General features: G+C 43.1%; 1 protein-coding gene across 3 annotated transcripts in view; it reads left to right on the top strand.

Moving 5' to 3' along the window:
- The first annotated feature begins 650 nt into the window (after nt 1-650).
- Nucleotides 651-16,220, top strand: part of PRRG1 (proline rich and Gla domain 1) — a 30,916-nt gene continuing 15,346 nt past the window's right edge. Inside the window, exons 1-2 of one of the 3 annotated variants that reach the window (XM_064706850.1) lie at nt 676-723; nt 2,887-3,001. Coding sequence is in view for 1 of the 3 variants with exons in the window: in XM_064706834.1 (XP_064562904.1) it covers nt 747-772 (26 nt within the window). In the remaining 2 variants the exon portion in view is untranslated. Of the gene's footprint in view, nt 773-2,886; nt 3,002-16,220 lie in introns of all 3 variants that reach the window. The other 2 variants (XM_064706843.1, XM_064706834.1) reach the window with 2 other exon arrangements.

Genomic DNA, 16,220 nt, shown 5'->3' with positions numbered 1-16,220 from the left:
ATGCAGCCACCCTTGGGGCACGGAAGGGGAAAATCATTGCTTGTGGCACCATTTTTAACTCTCTGCCAAAGACCACAATCACCACACAGTGTGCGTGTGTCTGTCTGTGTCTTTCCTAAAGGAAAACACTGTGTCTATCTATACAGGTTGGATACTGTGATGAATTTCTTCACAGAAATTATAATTAAATATTGGAACCCGGGAGGTGGTGAAGTCACCGTCCCTGGAGGTGTTAAAGACTGGACATGGCCACGGTCTGGTTGACATGGTCGTGTTCAGTCACAGCTTGGACTCGATGATCTCTGAGCTCTTTTCCGACCCAACTGATTCTGTAATTCCGGAATAGACCAAACTTTAACACTGGAAACACAAAGGCGGTGAGACTCGGTGAGGCCACGGCGGCCGCACCCGCGGTCTGATCACCGGGGCGTGCTGTGCCCAGGGCTGCTGCCGCGTGGAGCTCCCGCTCAGGGGGTGGCTGAGAGGATCACCGTGCCCCGGGGAGGGGACCAATTGCCATCCTGCGGGGCCCCTGATCCCGGGCCAGCTCCGAACAGGGACACCAGGACAACGAGCAACGGGGCACGGGCGGGCGCGCCGGGTCGCGCTCGGGGGCTGCCGGGCGCATGCGCGGAGGCGCAGCCTGCTCCGCCGAGCGCGCAGCGGGCGTTGGGGCAGCGCGGGGCGGCAGCGCCGGCCCTGCTCCGCACCCGGGCGGCGGCGGTGAGTGCGGGCAGGGACGATGAATGCGGGCGAAGTGCGGGCTGGGGCGGTGAGAGTGCGGGCAGGGAGGGAGAGGAGCGGGCTGAGGCGGAGAGTGCGGGCAGCGCGGGATGCGGGCAGCGCGGGGTGCGGGCAGGGGCCGCCGGCGGGAAGGGGCTGCCCGGCGCGGGGACGGCGGGAGCGGTGCCCGCAGGGAGCGCCCGGGGCGGGGATCCCGCACGGGGACCCCTGAGGGGAGTGAGGGGGGAACGCGCCCCGTTGCCCTCCGCCCCTCCGGCAGCTGGCAGCCTCCCGGTAGAGTCCTCTCCAAGGGTTTGTGCCATTTCCAGTTAAGCCGGGGGAGAAAACGCGTGGAGCGTATTGAACAAAGGAAGAATCCTGCGGGATTTCTCTTTTGGAAGAGCTTAGCGACTCTCTCCAGAATATGCAGCTGATGCGTTTTTCTCCGAAGTTTTAAAAAACACCATCCCCCAACACAAACCCGCGGAGCACAGCCGCAGCCGCCCGAGGCTCTCGTATTCCTGACAGAACTTTTCCACAGGGTCACCCAGAGGCCCCGGCAGTGCGGGAGCTGCGGTGGCCGGGACGGGCTCGGGCTGTGGCTGCCGGGCTGGGGAGGTGTGTGCGGGAATGAGCCCGACCCTCCGCCTCTGGGGGGCTTTCCCTAGGCCTGGTGCTGGCGAGGGAACAATTCATCCGCAGGAAACAGGAGGGGCTGGGGGAGCCTCGGTGCTGCCACAGTTGGAGCTGGGATTCAGGGTTGCATTGGTTGAGGAGAGAGCAGGCGGTGATTGGGAACAAAACACAGAGGAATGGAGCCAGTGAGTAAAAGGAAGAAGCACAGGAAAACACTTGAAAGAATTTCAAGTTCTCATAGAAAAGTTTGTGAAGGGAAGAGGAACAGCTCTGCAGATGTTGGTGTTTGGTTTAAAATCAAAATCTTCAATTTATTACTATTGACTGTGACTGAAAAAACCCTAGCTGTACTTTATCTGCTCATTACCACCTCCTTTACCATCTTGTCCCCGTGCTGGCACCATTGTTGATACAGCAGGGGCGGGGAGCGGCACGGAGCATTACCACCAGGTTCAAACTGACCTTTTAAACACTTTTTCTGATTAACCTAGTTAGTAATCATGTCTGTTTCCCTGCACTGCCATAGGGATGCTTATACTGCCTCAAGGAAACGTGGTTGGGAGGAAAAGAATTATTTTAGTTGTACGTAAATGATCAGGTATGCGTGTAGAAGCTCTGGTTTTCAATGTACACGTGTGTATTGTGCACACAGACGCACACCTGTGCCAAGGGGTTGTGCAACTGGGAGTTGAACATTCTGGCCCTTATGTTGAACAGAGGGAGTGCCATTGATAAAGCAGTGTGGGGGAGGTTTACAAGTGCAGGAGGTGATGAGCAGTGTGAGGAGACTTACCTAGCAAAGGTGACTGCCATTGCAAGAGTAGTTCTTGCTGAACCAGGGCAGTGAGATTACGATCCAGAGAAGAGGGGACAGGGAACTTGTGTGTAAGAATATTGCATGGAAACAGGAGTGAGATTTTTACTTATGTTCATTTTCAGCCGTCTCACTTTAACCTCTTTTAGACTAGAAAATCTCATTTTCCAGAACAGATTAGGCTGGAACCTGGCATCCTGAGTAACTCTTTACTCTTGGAACTGGCAAATATTGGAAAATCCCTGGGTGAAACTTGGATTATCCTTTTCTCACACAAGTTCATCCAGAAATTTGTGTCCTACTAGTGTACTCCAAAGAGCAAAGCATTGCGTCTGGTTGTAACACATGCAAGTGTTGAGATTATAACTTGATGATCAGTTTTCTTCTGAGAGAAGTGGATAGTTGCACACAGAGAACTGTACTCATAGTGTAATTTCCAGAAACACAAATGGAGAACTGAAGTTTTGAAGTTAGCTTTAATTCAATCTTTTCATACATCTAGAACAAGCTACAGTTTTCTATTAAGTAATAACATATTGTTTCTTGCATAAGAAAATCCTGTTGTACTCAGGAAGTATTTTGGTTTCATCCTCCTTACTTTGCTTGTGTGATGTCAAGAAGTTTTCTTGATGTGACTCAAATCTGCATCAAATTCTACTTTCACCATGGAATTACAAATTTCCTTGTATCTTTTGTTGTGCTTATCACCTTAGAACTCAGTACTCAATTCTCCCCTTAATTGAGAAAACTCTCCCAAAACAAGGAAATCATCCTCCCATTGCACATGAAGAGAGAAAGATAAAACTGTGGAGACCAAATCTGGTCCAGGTAGGATCTGATTTTTTTCAGGGTATTGAATTCAGTTGTCCTCATTTATGTTAAGTTGCACAGGTGTAAATAAATCAAATGTCTGTTCTAAACATATTCTGCTTTTGCAAATCAAGCAGTCAGATTTTGGGAGATGCATCCCTAAAATAAAATGTTTGTAGTTGGTGTCCACATTGGAACAGCATTTTTAGGTTATTTATCTAGAGTCATGAATAAATTCTGTGGCAAAAGCAGGATAAAAGATACTTCAGGACTGTGCTCATTTTAGACTACAGCAGTGTTTTTGTTTGCTCTGTCATTTTAAACAGCTCCCTTTTCCTGTGATCCTCTTGTCCAGCATTCTGCTCTGCCTGGCTCTGTGACCTCCCTCACTTGTGGTAGTGAAATTTCCATGCTCTTTTGGTGAGGCAGATCACAGGAGCAATCAGGTTGGAAACAAAGACTTCTCTGGCTTGTTCTTGGCTCTTACCTGGCTCGTGGAAACAGCTGGACAGGCAGGAACAGGAGATGTGGTTGGTAGCACAAGTGTGCTGCGGAAAAACAAACCCATTTTGCCCCTCTGCTTCCCTCTTCCATTATTCCAGTAAATCTTATGTGTGTCATTTCTTACCATTTACTCAACAAATTACACCAGATTCCTGTAGACAAGAGTTCTGATTTTTTTACACCATCCTGTTAAGAGCTTTTGCTTTCAGTTTGTCAGCTCAATCCTGAATTTTGTTGCTCAATTTCATCTCTCTCTTTCATGACTGCCCATCAGCTGTGTTTCCAGGATGCTGTCTGCTCTGGCTGATGTTTCTTTAATGGTTGTTTTGCTTCAGCCCCCAAAGACAATCTCCTTTCTTGCCCCCACCATTGCTTCCTCTCCTCTTCCACACTAAAACAAAAGCACTTGCAGTGTGCATGGAGAACCCTACAGAGCTGGCAGAGGAGGGGCCTCAATGACCTCATGTCTGCTCTGTTCTCCTGCCAGCCCAGTTCAGATGTTGGTGACTGTTTGACCTTTTAAAATCTAATCTGGCCATACCCAGACCTTTCCTTGTTTACCTTTGCTTGTCTTACTGATTCTTGTTAAGTAACATTTGATACACATTTGTGTGAAATACACTTAACCCATTCTTTTCTTGCTGGCATTTTTGATGGTGCTAATTATCAAGTAATCAGTGTTTTAATCAAGGTTGCTGAATCCTATTATTAGAATAGCTACATTTCAAAAATAAAGCCTTGACAGTTAGAAAAATAAATTCCATGCTAACCACCTAAAATCACACCATGGATTTTGGCTTGCTGAGAATACACATCTGTTGAGAGCTCTTTTGTGCCTGTTTTAGGCTGTTGCTTATTTTTAATAATACATAATCACTATGAAAAATAACTTCAATTTTGAATAAAAGTTAGGCATCTGTTCAGAACTAAATTTATAAAATCAGACAAGAAATACACTTGCACAGCCCACTATACTGGAATTAGCACCCAGGGCTGAGACATGCACACTGTAGTAGCACAAGAAGTGTTGCCCATTTTCAAACCAGAAATGCAGCTTTCTGCTAATAGATCACTTTTTTTTGACCACAGATATCTTTGCATGAGGGAGAGACAGACTCTCCTGCAGCTGCATCTTGAAAGATCTTTGAGATCCCTTGCATTTTTCGCATTTCTTACCTGCTCAGTGGGATGTTTCATTTAAAGTGTTTGAATCAGCCTTCTCATGTTGCTTCTGAAATTACTTTTGAAAGCATCTCATATTTGAAGATCACACACTCAACATGCTTCCAGTTTTTCATCTTGGTGGTCAGTCTGTACCAATATGATTACTCCAAGAGTGGTCAAACTAAATGATGCTAAAATCCAGAGGCACCATGTGAAGTGTAGGATGGGAGTAACTTGTCATACATAAAACTTAATCCCAGTAAACTTTTCATTTTGTCACCTGAAACTGCAGAAAATCTGTATTAGCCAGAACTTCGGGGTGGGTGAGATATTTTGTTTGTTTGTTTACACCAAGAATTGTGGTAATTCTGCATATTCCTGTTTTGCTGAGCTCTTTGTTTTCCTGTAGTATAACAACGGATGGACCAGTTTCAAGATTCACTTTACAGCAATTCTTCATTAAAACCCCAATCATTAAATTAACCATTTAACATAACTGTCTAAACGGTAAAATTTATAATCAGCTGCATTTGTAAATGTTTCTTGGCATTGGAGAATGGCTCAGAAGGTGTGACTCTGTTAGCTCACTGGTGTGAAGGCACTTTATGGAATCCTAGCAGGAAAACTCATAAATAGTGGCTTCAACAGACCTGTGAACTTTTGCACCTGCCTGTTTCTCCAGTTTATCAGTGAGTTGTTTACTGACCTTGTGTATATTCTTCAGCTTTTATTTGCAGGCTGTAACTCTTATGATTTACTAAATAAACCTGGGAGGAGAAACCACTTTCTGTTTGTCTTTCTGTCCCTGGTCTCCATTCTCATGGCAATGGGGAAGGGTTAAATGAGGTTTCAGGGTCAGCATTAGTTAAATCTCCTGCTGGTTTTCCTATAGATTTCTCCTGTGGCAGCTGAAACGAGCACAGTCTGTGATATTTTATTTCAATACTGCTGAGCACTTGTGAGTATCAGGAATGGAATGGACTCACTGTTGTGTTTGCTGTTTGCTGCTGCTGGTTGTCAGAGCTGTGGGCAGCAGTGAGATGAAGGCACGGCCTATTGACTGTGCCTGTGTAAGCAGCTTAACTCAGCTAAGCTTCTCCCTCTGCCTGAGAGCAGGAGTTCTTCCTTTTCCACTCCATCCTTGCTGGGTTTTGCATTTTCACTGCTCCCCTGGTGTTCTGCACTCAGCTGCAGCAGGGACATGATCTGTTTTATTTTAAAACAAGCAAGAAGGTGAAAAGGTGAGCAAACTCATCTTTTGTGAAAGCCACTTAGGGTGAACTGCAAAGCAGTGCCCAGCTACAATCTCATCAGAGCTGCAGTTCTCAAAAATGCAAAAGCATCAAAGCACTTTCACTGTGGCCATTTGTTAGGAACTCTTGGCAAAAGATTTGATCAAAGTTTTCATCTCAGTGTAAGAAAATGTTGTGATTGATGATTGATCTCACTGTAAATTTTTGATTGATCGCACTATAAATTTTTTACCTCCCCAAGAACATGGGGGGATCCCTGTAACTAGAGGGTTGGTTTTGGGTTGCACTTGGGTGCTAGATAACCTCATCAGGGCTGCCTTCCACACAAGATTGCACCAGACAATGTTTCCACAGTCCTGAGCTGCTCTGTGGTTCTGTGAAGCTGTTTGTATGGGTGAAGCAATCCACACCAGGAACACACCAGGCTGGAGATGCACCTGCTGATGGGCAGCACATCTGGGATCCCTCCAGTGACTTCTGCTGTGTATTACAGTTGGGAATGAGTTACCAGACCTAAAAAGTATCAGTGCTGCATTTTTTTGCATCAGAAGACTCCACATTTTCTGTGTCCTGGAGTAGGTGTTCAGGTTTGTGGGGGAATAGGGGAAGACCCTTTCAAATCTTCCAAGAACAAAATGTCAGACATGTTAGATCCTAGAGGATCTGTCAGTTATGAATGAAGCTTTCAAGAGCTAATTATATTTCATTCTGTGTATGCTTTTGACACAACTAAGATAAATTACATCTTCAAGCACAGTTAATTGCACACACAAATTTGACACATCAATTTGGCATGTGAGTTTTAGGAACTTCAGTATGAACATCCTCTGAATTGTTTTTGTTACATGCATTTTTGTGCTTCCTACTCAGGCAGAGTGGGTGTTGTACTGGCTCCCTTCATAAGGAGTAGAAGAGCAACAGTAGAATTATTGTTTGAGATTTGGGAGCTGCTCTACAGTTTTTTACAGTGCTGGAAAGTGCAAAAAATTGTTTATAAGTATGACTGATATTGGTAGGTATGGATTTATTGATCATCTGTGACTTAGAGCTTCACTGTGATCCTTATTTCCTCATAAATGAGTTTGAATGAGATGTTAGTTCACCTTCCAGTGTTTTCTCGAGTAATGATGTTCAGAATGCCTCCATGCTCTAGGTCAGAGTGCTTCCTCTAGGGAAACTGCCATGAATTTAAGGTTTTCTATGCTTGGTAGTAGTGGATTGGAAGAGACCATGACTAAAATTGCTGGACTAGAGGTCACAAGGGATGCAAAGCTATCTCCATGAGAGGTTGACTTTGGTGGCAGATACATCTGGAAAGTTCACATTTCCTTTCTGTGGCTGTCCTGGGGAGCAGAGCAGCAGAGAGGAGAGGGGCAGAGCTGCATCAGCCACATCAGGGGCTGATCCCCACTGAAGGGTGAGTGGCAGTGGCAGTGGCAGTGGCAGTGGCAGTGGCAGTGGCAGTGGCAGTGGCAGTGGCAGTGGCAGTGGCAGTGGCAGTGGCAGTGGCAGGAAAGGAAAGGAAAGGAAAGGAAAGGAAAGGAAAGGAAAGGAAAGGAAAGGAAAGGAAAGGAAAGGAAAGGAAAGGAAAGGAAAGGAAAGGAAAGGAAAGGAAAGGAAAGGAAAGGAAGGAAAGGAAAGGAGGAGAAATTCCTTGACTCCTCTTCAAGGCTGAAGTCAAAATATGTAAATGAGCTTTGTGGGCAGGTTTGTTCAAATTCTACTCAGAAAAAAGATGAAGTGCAATACAGTAAAATAATGTGTGCATCTTCATGTGTTTGGAAATTCAGGTAGAGTTATGTGAGAAATAATAGACGTGGATCTTAAGACAGGGAAATAAGAGTACTTATTAGTATTTAATTTATTTTTTCCCCTAGCTTGTAGGGCTCTTTTCCTTTCTATTTTACTGCAGCTGCTCTGTGGATTCTGGTGGTGTACAACTTTCTGTATGCTCTCTTTATGCAATTCCCCAGTGTGACAGAAAACTTAATAAAATCTCTAAAGGAGTTGTGCCTCATTATCTTTTGCCTAGTTACCATATAATTCAATAAGATGAAATATGTGTTTATGACTCTTTCATAACTTCTGTGCAATTTGATTTTTGGTTGACTGGAAAATCCCATTAAAACATGCTCTGAAGTGTTGTCATATATGCATTGCTTCAGGGGAGGCCAGGCAGGGTGGAAATTTATATTAAAGCATGCTGACGGTGTGTAAATGCTTGGAAGAGAAGGCTTTGTTTGCACATTTCACATTGCTTAGTTTAGCTCCTCACAAAGGAATTACTTTTTATTGGTTTGGGGTTAATTTTTCTAAATTAAATGGGGTGTTAGACATTGGCCTACCAAACAAGTGCTAAATGCAGTTTCTGTATGGGCAGAATATTGCCTCATCACAGAAAAAGCAAAATAAACTTCATATTATGTTTGCTATTTTGCACACAAAATAAAGATGCCAACGTGAAATTACCCAGGTTCCTTTTTAATGCAACAATGCACATTCTGAGATCTAGAATCTTTCTGGGGTTTCTTAATAGCTACTTGAAAAATACTGGCAGTTTAGGGGTAGTCTGATTTTTTTAAAGTAGCTGTTGCTGCTTGCCTTTCACAATATTGTAATAATTCCAAGAAAAACTTCAGTGAGTTGAGGAAAACCTTTTTCAAGTGTATGGAATTGTCAGGTATCTCTTTTTCTGTGGACTTGAATATTGGATACAGATTAATAGAGTTGGAGGCTGAATCTTGTACAGCCAGTTTGTGTTATTGGAAAATCTGTGAAGGAATTGTTGGTGACACTTGGGTCATGGTCTTGCTTTATAAGCTGTGTTGGGGAAGAAAGTGTCTGTAAGAGTTTCAGAGCAGGATAAATGGTGCATTGTTAGCTTTGATCTTGTGACCTTTCTGAGCAGACAACACTGTACCTGTAATGAAATGACATTTTTGTCAATGGACTGTGCCCAGACTGTTCCTTGGCCCTTGTCTCACACCTCTAGAGAGGTATAATCTAAAATAAAGGTAGCACTCTTTACTTTTTTTCCCTTCCATACCTAACCCATTTATGCTTTTAAAAGGCAGAAAGCACTGTTGTACTCCACTCTCTATTTATTCTGAATGCTTTGATGTGTTGGTTTGGGAGACCAGAGGCAATGAAAAAGAGAGATTGCAGGTATGAGTAGGACCTGTAAAGAGACCACATGCCAACTATCAACTCAGTTTCTGGTTGTGTCATGGTGTAATGTGCTGATATTTACTCCTCTGGTCCTAATCCAGTTTTAAACCACTTTGGAGAGGAACTGGATGGAGTTACCCATTTCATACTGGGCTCCTCTCCTTTCACAGCCAAGGCAGTTACCAATATAAGCTACATCTGGAGAGTTGTGTTATAGTAATCCCCAAATGTCACCCTCATTTATTGATTTCATTTTGTGTTAATCTATTTCTGCTTTTGTCCTGAGCAGCATCCTGTGGCAGCAAGTGCCATGAATTATACACTCTGTGAAATTTCAGATCCTTTGCTGATTTACATTTGTGTCAGCTGAGGTCAGTGGGTGCCCTCCAGTTTCTCACATAGTGGGGAGCAATGGTTGGCTGCAGTGTGTTACAGTTAGATCTGCTGAAGGTCTGCCTTCTCTGAACTGAGAGCTTTGTTACACAGTGATGATTTAAACACAAAGGATATTTTCCTTCTTTCCAAATAAATAGCAACATGTAATTTTTCATCCATATACGATGCAGTTTTCAGCTGAAGTTGGGAGCTGCTGACTATTCCTCAGTTTGTTTGTAAAACAGCGGGAGATGGTCTGAACTACAAAATCAAAGCTGGCTTGTTTGTAATCTAGAGAACAGATGCAAATGTTTCATTTGTATGAAAATAGGGACAGAATGGGGAGGAAAATAAGATAAGTGCACATTCAAAGCTCCTAATTTAGGGAGGCTATGAGTGAAAACATTCTGCAGTATTCTGATACCGTTCATGTGGGGTTTTTTTCCTTAAAAAGTGCTAGCAGGTCCATTGATTATTTTATCTTACTATAAATTAAAAAAAATACATGATAGATATTCAATAAGTAGCTGTCACTTTACTGGTACAACAAAGGATTTTATCAATGCATTATGTAACACTTCAACCGCCTGTAAATGTGTATCAAAGGGATCATGTACTTTGTCTGGCTTATTATGTATTGACTTTGTGTGTTACTTTATTATCTTAAAAGCTGGTAACATTTTGGAGAAGAAATTTTTGAAAGTATCAGTGATGGTGATCATAAACTGTTAATTTTGTAATCTGTAATTGTGAGTTTCCACTCCTTAGGGGGGTGTGGGAAAAATGTGCTTTTTTTGTTTGGGGAGGTGGGGGCTGGCTAGGTTGTCTCACAGTTCCTGGATTAGCTGTCTCTCTGTGTCTCTGAGAAACTCCTCCAGTATTTCAGGTGTTTAGCCTTAGACTGGGCCCTGTGGTGTGCTGTGTATTAGCAGGATATAATTTCTGCTTCAAGAATATAACTGAACATAATTGAAGACCAAAGACAAGCACACAGACTGCTTCAGAAATCTCTTTGACTGTGTGAGATTTTTTTTTATTTTTGAGGTGTTTTATTGTTTCATTTGTTTTTTATTTTGACAGAGAGCCTCACATTACCTTTGTTTTTGTCAACTTACTTATCAGAGTAATTTTGTAGCCTCACAGAAAGTTTTTCCCAAGCATTCACTATCACCACATAACAACCTTTGGCTCTTTACTGAGAAATCATTTTTATAGAGGTTCCCTCCTCCACTACTTACTGCTGTGAGTGTGGTCACACAGTGCACCTTGGGTGTATCTGCAGTAGCATTTTGGCTCAAATTAGGATTCTTCCAGTTGTCACTACTTGCTGTGCTTTGGTTGCATTGCAGGAAGATTTCAGACTGAGATATTTCTGAATGAAGGCAAACCAGAAGATAAACTCCGAGAGCTGCAGTCCCACTGCCAGACAGTGCTCAGCTCATGAAGGCAAATTAGAGCTACCCCAGAGAAGAATTCTTGAGTTATGTAAGTGTTGGGTTCTCAGCAGCAGCTGTTCAGCTCCTCAGGTGCTCTCCTAGTGCTCTGCATTCCTGGCTGATGGGAGTGTAGTCAGCATAGAGACCATTATTATGCACTTAGAGGTTATTATTCATGGCCACTGAAATTGCTTCAGATAAAGAGTCCAGCTATTCAGGCCTGAGTTAGAATAGATGATATCCTAGTGGTTGACAAGTTAGATTTGTCAGCTGGCACCCAAACACTAATTAGGGCAGGGAGCACTAGATCCAGAGTCAAGCTGTGTTCCTGTCTGTTACCTTTTCACCTTTCCCACTATTAATCTGACTTCCTCTCCATTCGTGCTTATCCTTGTTATCCAGCTGCTTCCCCAAATCACAGTGTTCTGACATCTCACATGTGCTGGCAGTGCCCTTACCCTGTTCTCATCTCTTTAACTTTCTTGAGTTGTCCCCTTGCAAAGGGCTGTGGGGCTGTGCCTGGTGCTGGACACGGTGTTTGTGCTTCCTGCTGGCAAAACAGATCATGGTTTCCAGCTGCCAAAGGCACCGTGACTGCTGAGGGAGCTGCTGCCATTGGGAAACCCATCTTCACTTCCCTGAGAGCCTTAATGGGTTTTCTCTGTTCTTCGTGGTCATTGATTTTCATGGAAGATGTGTGGGAGCAGGAAGAAATCTCAGTGGCAGAGGAACAGAATGTGGAATAGATAAGTGACACAGCATCAGTTTTGTGTCCAAACAAAATCAGGAGAAAAACACATCCTACTGTGGAAGCTTTGCTTAATTGTTCATCATTCTCACTTGAAAAAGGAGAGGAATTGGTTGTTGTTATATCAGCATTTCAATGGATTATCAAGTTAAATGCTTAAATTTGAATTCCCAAGGCATAGGAAATTGTATAACCTAAAGCAATGTCTTCTGACAGTGGCTTACAGAAGAGTGAGGTGTCTGAAATTCTACTCTACAGGCTGCTGGGAAAGGCATGGTCTCTTGAGGATTGGTGGAATTCTGCTTTCCACACAGATGGTTATGTAAGGGCTCAGTTATGCCTCCCAGGAACTGCCCCACATGGTCCCCAGGAGTTTTTAAACAATGCAATCCACCAAAATTCTGCAAAGAGTTTTGTTACTTCTCCTGCCAAATATCCTGCTTGCCAAGATGTATCAGGACAATGTTCTTGTTTGGTTTTTAAAGAGAAAGGAAGGAAGAGATAGCTTAGCTTATAGCAATTCCCCCTTTGAACCCCTGGAACTATGCAGAAAATAACCAGCCAGAATATTGCCACAGCTTGAACAGAACAAAAAGCACTGAGTGAAGAAGGGGTGATGAAGATGAGGCAGAGGCTCAGCCTCAGTCTCTGCAGTCCTGAGGAGGTTCCTTCTCCCTGCTCTCAGGGTGCTGTTGTGCCCTGTGCATGCTCCTTCTGTGAGTAGTGATGTTTCACTGGGTTTAGGTGCAGTGGCAGTCTGCTAAGTACAGGTTCCTCTTGGTGGTCTGCTCTGTGGTTTTGGGTGCTTAAATCAATGATGGTGTTTTATAATGCTGTGATCAAATAGCATATACAAAGCAGAAGGTTTTCCAGATCTGTTTTACTCTTGTCCCATGTAGTCTGAGGTGGGATAAATCTTTTGCATCCTCACCTGACAGAGTAGTTTCCAAAGTGTTTCCTCCCTCTCCATTCCCACTGAATTCCCTGGAAAATCTTGCTTTTGCAAGCAAACTGGACATAATAAATAAGGCTTCTCCCATATCCTATGGAATTCCTGTTCAGAGAAAAATCAATCTATTTTTCCAGCATTTGAATTGGTGTAAATTCTTTGGTATGCTTTTCCTGGGGAGAAAGCTCTTTGGAAGAAGATAACTGTAAATGAAATTGTACTTTTTCCAAGCGTGGAAAAGATGTGCCAGTGGGATTTTTAGGTAGGCACATGATACATTCTGTATAAATGGCTGTTAGATAATTAAATAGCTACACAGGAAGTCAGATTGATAATGTTTTAATATTTCTTCTAAACAAACCTCCCCCAGGGTGTTCCAGGTGTTGCATTGCAGCTGGTTTGGGACTTAGGAGCTAGAAAAAGTGTTTATTTTTAGACTGAATGTCTACTGATCTTTTAGTTAACAGTGTCCCTGGAATCGACCTGCTTTCATAAAAAGCACCAGAAGAACCTAAATAGTGATAACTTTAGGAATCTATGTAGCTCTTGGGCTTCATGAATTGTACAGATAAACAAACTAAAGTTAACAGCTGCACCACTTGCCAGAGTTCTGTTGCAGGATGGAAAAAAGCCACTTCCCCTTCCCTACCTGGATGCTGTCATGCACATCCCCCCCAGCTGGGAGAGGAGCAGGGGGCCTTGCTGTATTTTCAGTCCTTTTTAGCACAGCAGGAGAGAAAATACTGCAGCTGCTTTACATTACCTTACTTCCCCTTCTCCTCCTCCCCTGCCTTAAGGACTGGCTTTGTTCTGGATGTTCTGTGTCCTGGGAGCACATGACAGTGAGGGAGAACAGTGCAGCAGTTTGTGTGCCTTCAGCCTCATCCCCTGCCCTTTCATGGTACGTGCTGCACACAAGTTGCCATTAAGCTTGGAGTCAGGAAATGGACTCAGGAGAGGTGTGTGCCTGCCAGCCAAAGATGGTTATCCTAATAAATGCAACAAAATCCTGCAGGAACACTGTCTTAAGACAGCAGCTTTTAATGCTGAAATTAATTACCTTCCCAGTTTGAGAGACTGTCACTGCTAGAATATGATTACCACCTTTGGAATTATGTATACAAGTATTCTATGCTTTATGCTTATAAATAGTGTATGCAAGATTTGGGTACTTGCAGAATTGAGAAAAATAATATTTAGGTTATAAATGTATAGCTTGGTTTGTTATTTCAGTACTAATTCCTTTCATGCAGGATGTTTCTCCTTGGTGAGAGGCTGCAGTGTGTTGGTGGTGAGCAGGGCACTGCTGGTAAATAGCAGGGGTGGTGTTGCTGTGTCTCCTGGGCTCTCTCACAGGCTCTAGAATTCAGTGTTTCCCACTGAGTCATTACAATTCCTACTAGAAGTGTGTGCTTCATTGTTTTTGGTTTTGTTTTTTAAGCATTCTACAAGCAGGCAGTCAGGAAAGGTCACATACTGGTTGGATCAGCTGCCATTGGACACTCAGCATGGGTGTAGGGCTGTACAGCTGTGCACTGTGTTGTCACATATCTAAGGTGAGATAAAACCTTTTAGAAGAGGGATTCATGAAACAACAAATTTTGGTGTTTCAGTAATGCGAGGTTTGTGAAGACTTAAAAGCAGGAAGCTAAGTAAGGAGTTGGACAGAGGAATAAATGAGTCAGTAGCAAGTCAGGATGCTCCTGTGGTGTGACCAGCCCTCTTCTCTTTATTAGCTGGCTTTTGATGGTAAAAAAGGGTTTTGTACTTGTCTTTGTTCAATCCCTTCTTCCAAGCCACCTTTGAACTATTTAGTTGGTTTGAACAAAGAGTGTCAGAGTAGAGGACTAAAGTGTAATTAAACTCCTTCCCTTTAGGGGAAGAAACTGTTAATAGAGGGTAAAGTTGTGATTTGTGGGAGCTTGGAAATGAAGAAGTTTGAGAGGAAAGTCAGGAGAGAGAAAACACATTTGTTGGAGAATGGGCAGAATTAGTTCCAGGGAGATCTGAATGCTTGTAACTGCTGTAAAAATCTAATGTGGATTGATGAAGGGAAGTTTCTGCACTACAGCCCCTGACTGAAAAGCTGTATTTGATATTTCCTGGAGAAGGGCATACTGTTTCCTTCTATAATGAGGGAGGTAAAGTGAAACATAATTTGTGTTCTGCAGTCACTTCAGCAACACTTTATTTTGTCACTAGCCCCTAACAAAATTTTCACTGAAGAAATTAAAATATATTCTACCTCCTCTGTTTTCCTTTTTCTTCTCCCTGTGTTCTCCCATTTCCCCAGCCTGTGAGTCAGTGTTCTGGAGCTCATTCCCAGAGAACATGACATGCTAAGTACCAAGTGCCAAGGCAGAGGCAGTGACTTGCACTGCTCCTGGTGGAAAATATCCCATAGCAGGGGGGAGGCACAAAGTCCCCTTTTTCCCAACACAGTTCCAAGCAGGCAGAGCCATCAGAGGGGTTGGGACTCATGGGTGTGTATGCTTGTATTCTGTCTTGGTTTTGTTTTGTTTTTTTTTTTAATGTTGTAGAAATCCACACTCAAGTTTTGTTAAAAGGGTGAAACATTAAAGAGTAACTGAAATTTATTGCAAAGAAATGACCCCATTCAAGAGGAGAAGCAGAGGAAATGTATGTTTAATTCCTTGCATTGCTGCCACTTGACAGAGCAAGGGAGAATTCCTGGTTTCTGCCTCTTCTGTTGATGTGTGTTTATGTGAGGGGCTGATGCTAAACCAGCTGACTGAAACTGTTGGGTAATAAATGGCAAAAGAAAATAATAACGTAAGGGGTGAGGAAAATAGTTAGACCACTAGCCAAATCTTTCATGGCCTGTTTGTTTTAATAAGTTTAGCAGTTTCCTCATCACAGATATTTGGGTTGTGACTATGTGACTAATCATTAAATGACACTAATTTTATTTTTATTCAAGAAGCAAAAAGCATAGGTCATTTGTGTTGGCATAGAGTAGTCTGCTGAGAAAAATTCTGGGTATTAAAAGAGATTTTATATACATTCTGAAAAAAAAATTAAGCCCTCTGCTTCTGTCAACCTACAATACTTAGTAACAACAAGCTATACACTATGGTGGTGAGATTTCAGAGTGCCTTAATGTTTGCTCTTTATTCACATTTATTTGCCTGTACAGAGGTTTGATTAACTTGTTTTTAAATCAGTTTGCTCCTTCGTCCCTTATCTTGTGGTAACAAAGTAACAAACTCCTACAGTTTTGTTAGCAGGCTGGGATGTCTTCATGGAGCCCCACTCAGCTCAGCATGCAAGTACTGCAGTCTGCTCTTGCATGAGGAGTTGCAGTGTTGGACAGGCCAGGCTGGGAATATCAGCTTTCCCTCTTGTTTATTACAACAACCATGGCCAACCCTTTTTACAGAAAGGTTTGCTTATGAGGCTTTGGATTTCTGGAAAGTGAGGACATTTGGGTGCTGTGATATGTTGATGTGTAACGTGGCCTCTGAAGGCTGGTGCTAGCCCTTAGGAGTAGGTAACTTATGAATAAAAAGACCTTTAACCTCGTGGTGTTCTACTCACTTGGTTAGGCAGTTGCACCTTTTACTTTGCTGAAAGCTTTTATTTCCCTGACTTTCCCATGCCAAAAGAGATTCCAGGGAGC

This window comes from Zonotrichia leucophrys, chromosome 1 (genome assembly GCF_028769735.1).
Source record: "Zonotrichia leucophrys gambelii isolate GWCS_2022_RI chromosome 1, RI_Zleu_2.0, whole genome shotgun sequence".
NCBI lineage: Eukaryota > Metazoa > Chordata > Aves > Passeriformes > Passerellidae > Zonotrichia > Zonotrichia leucophrys.
The sequence above is the reverse complement of the archived record's forward strand: the minus strand, read 5'-3'. Positions and strand labels throughout refer to the sequence as shown.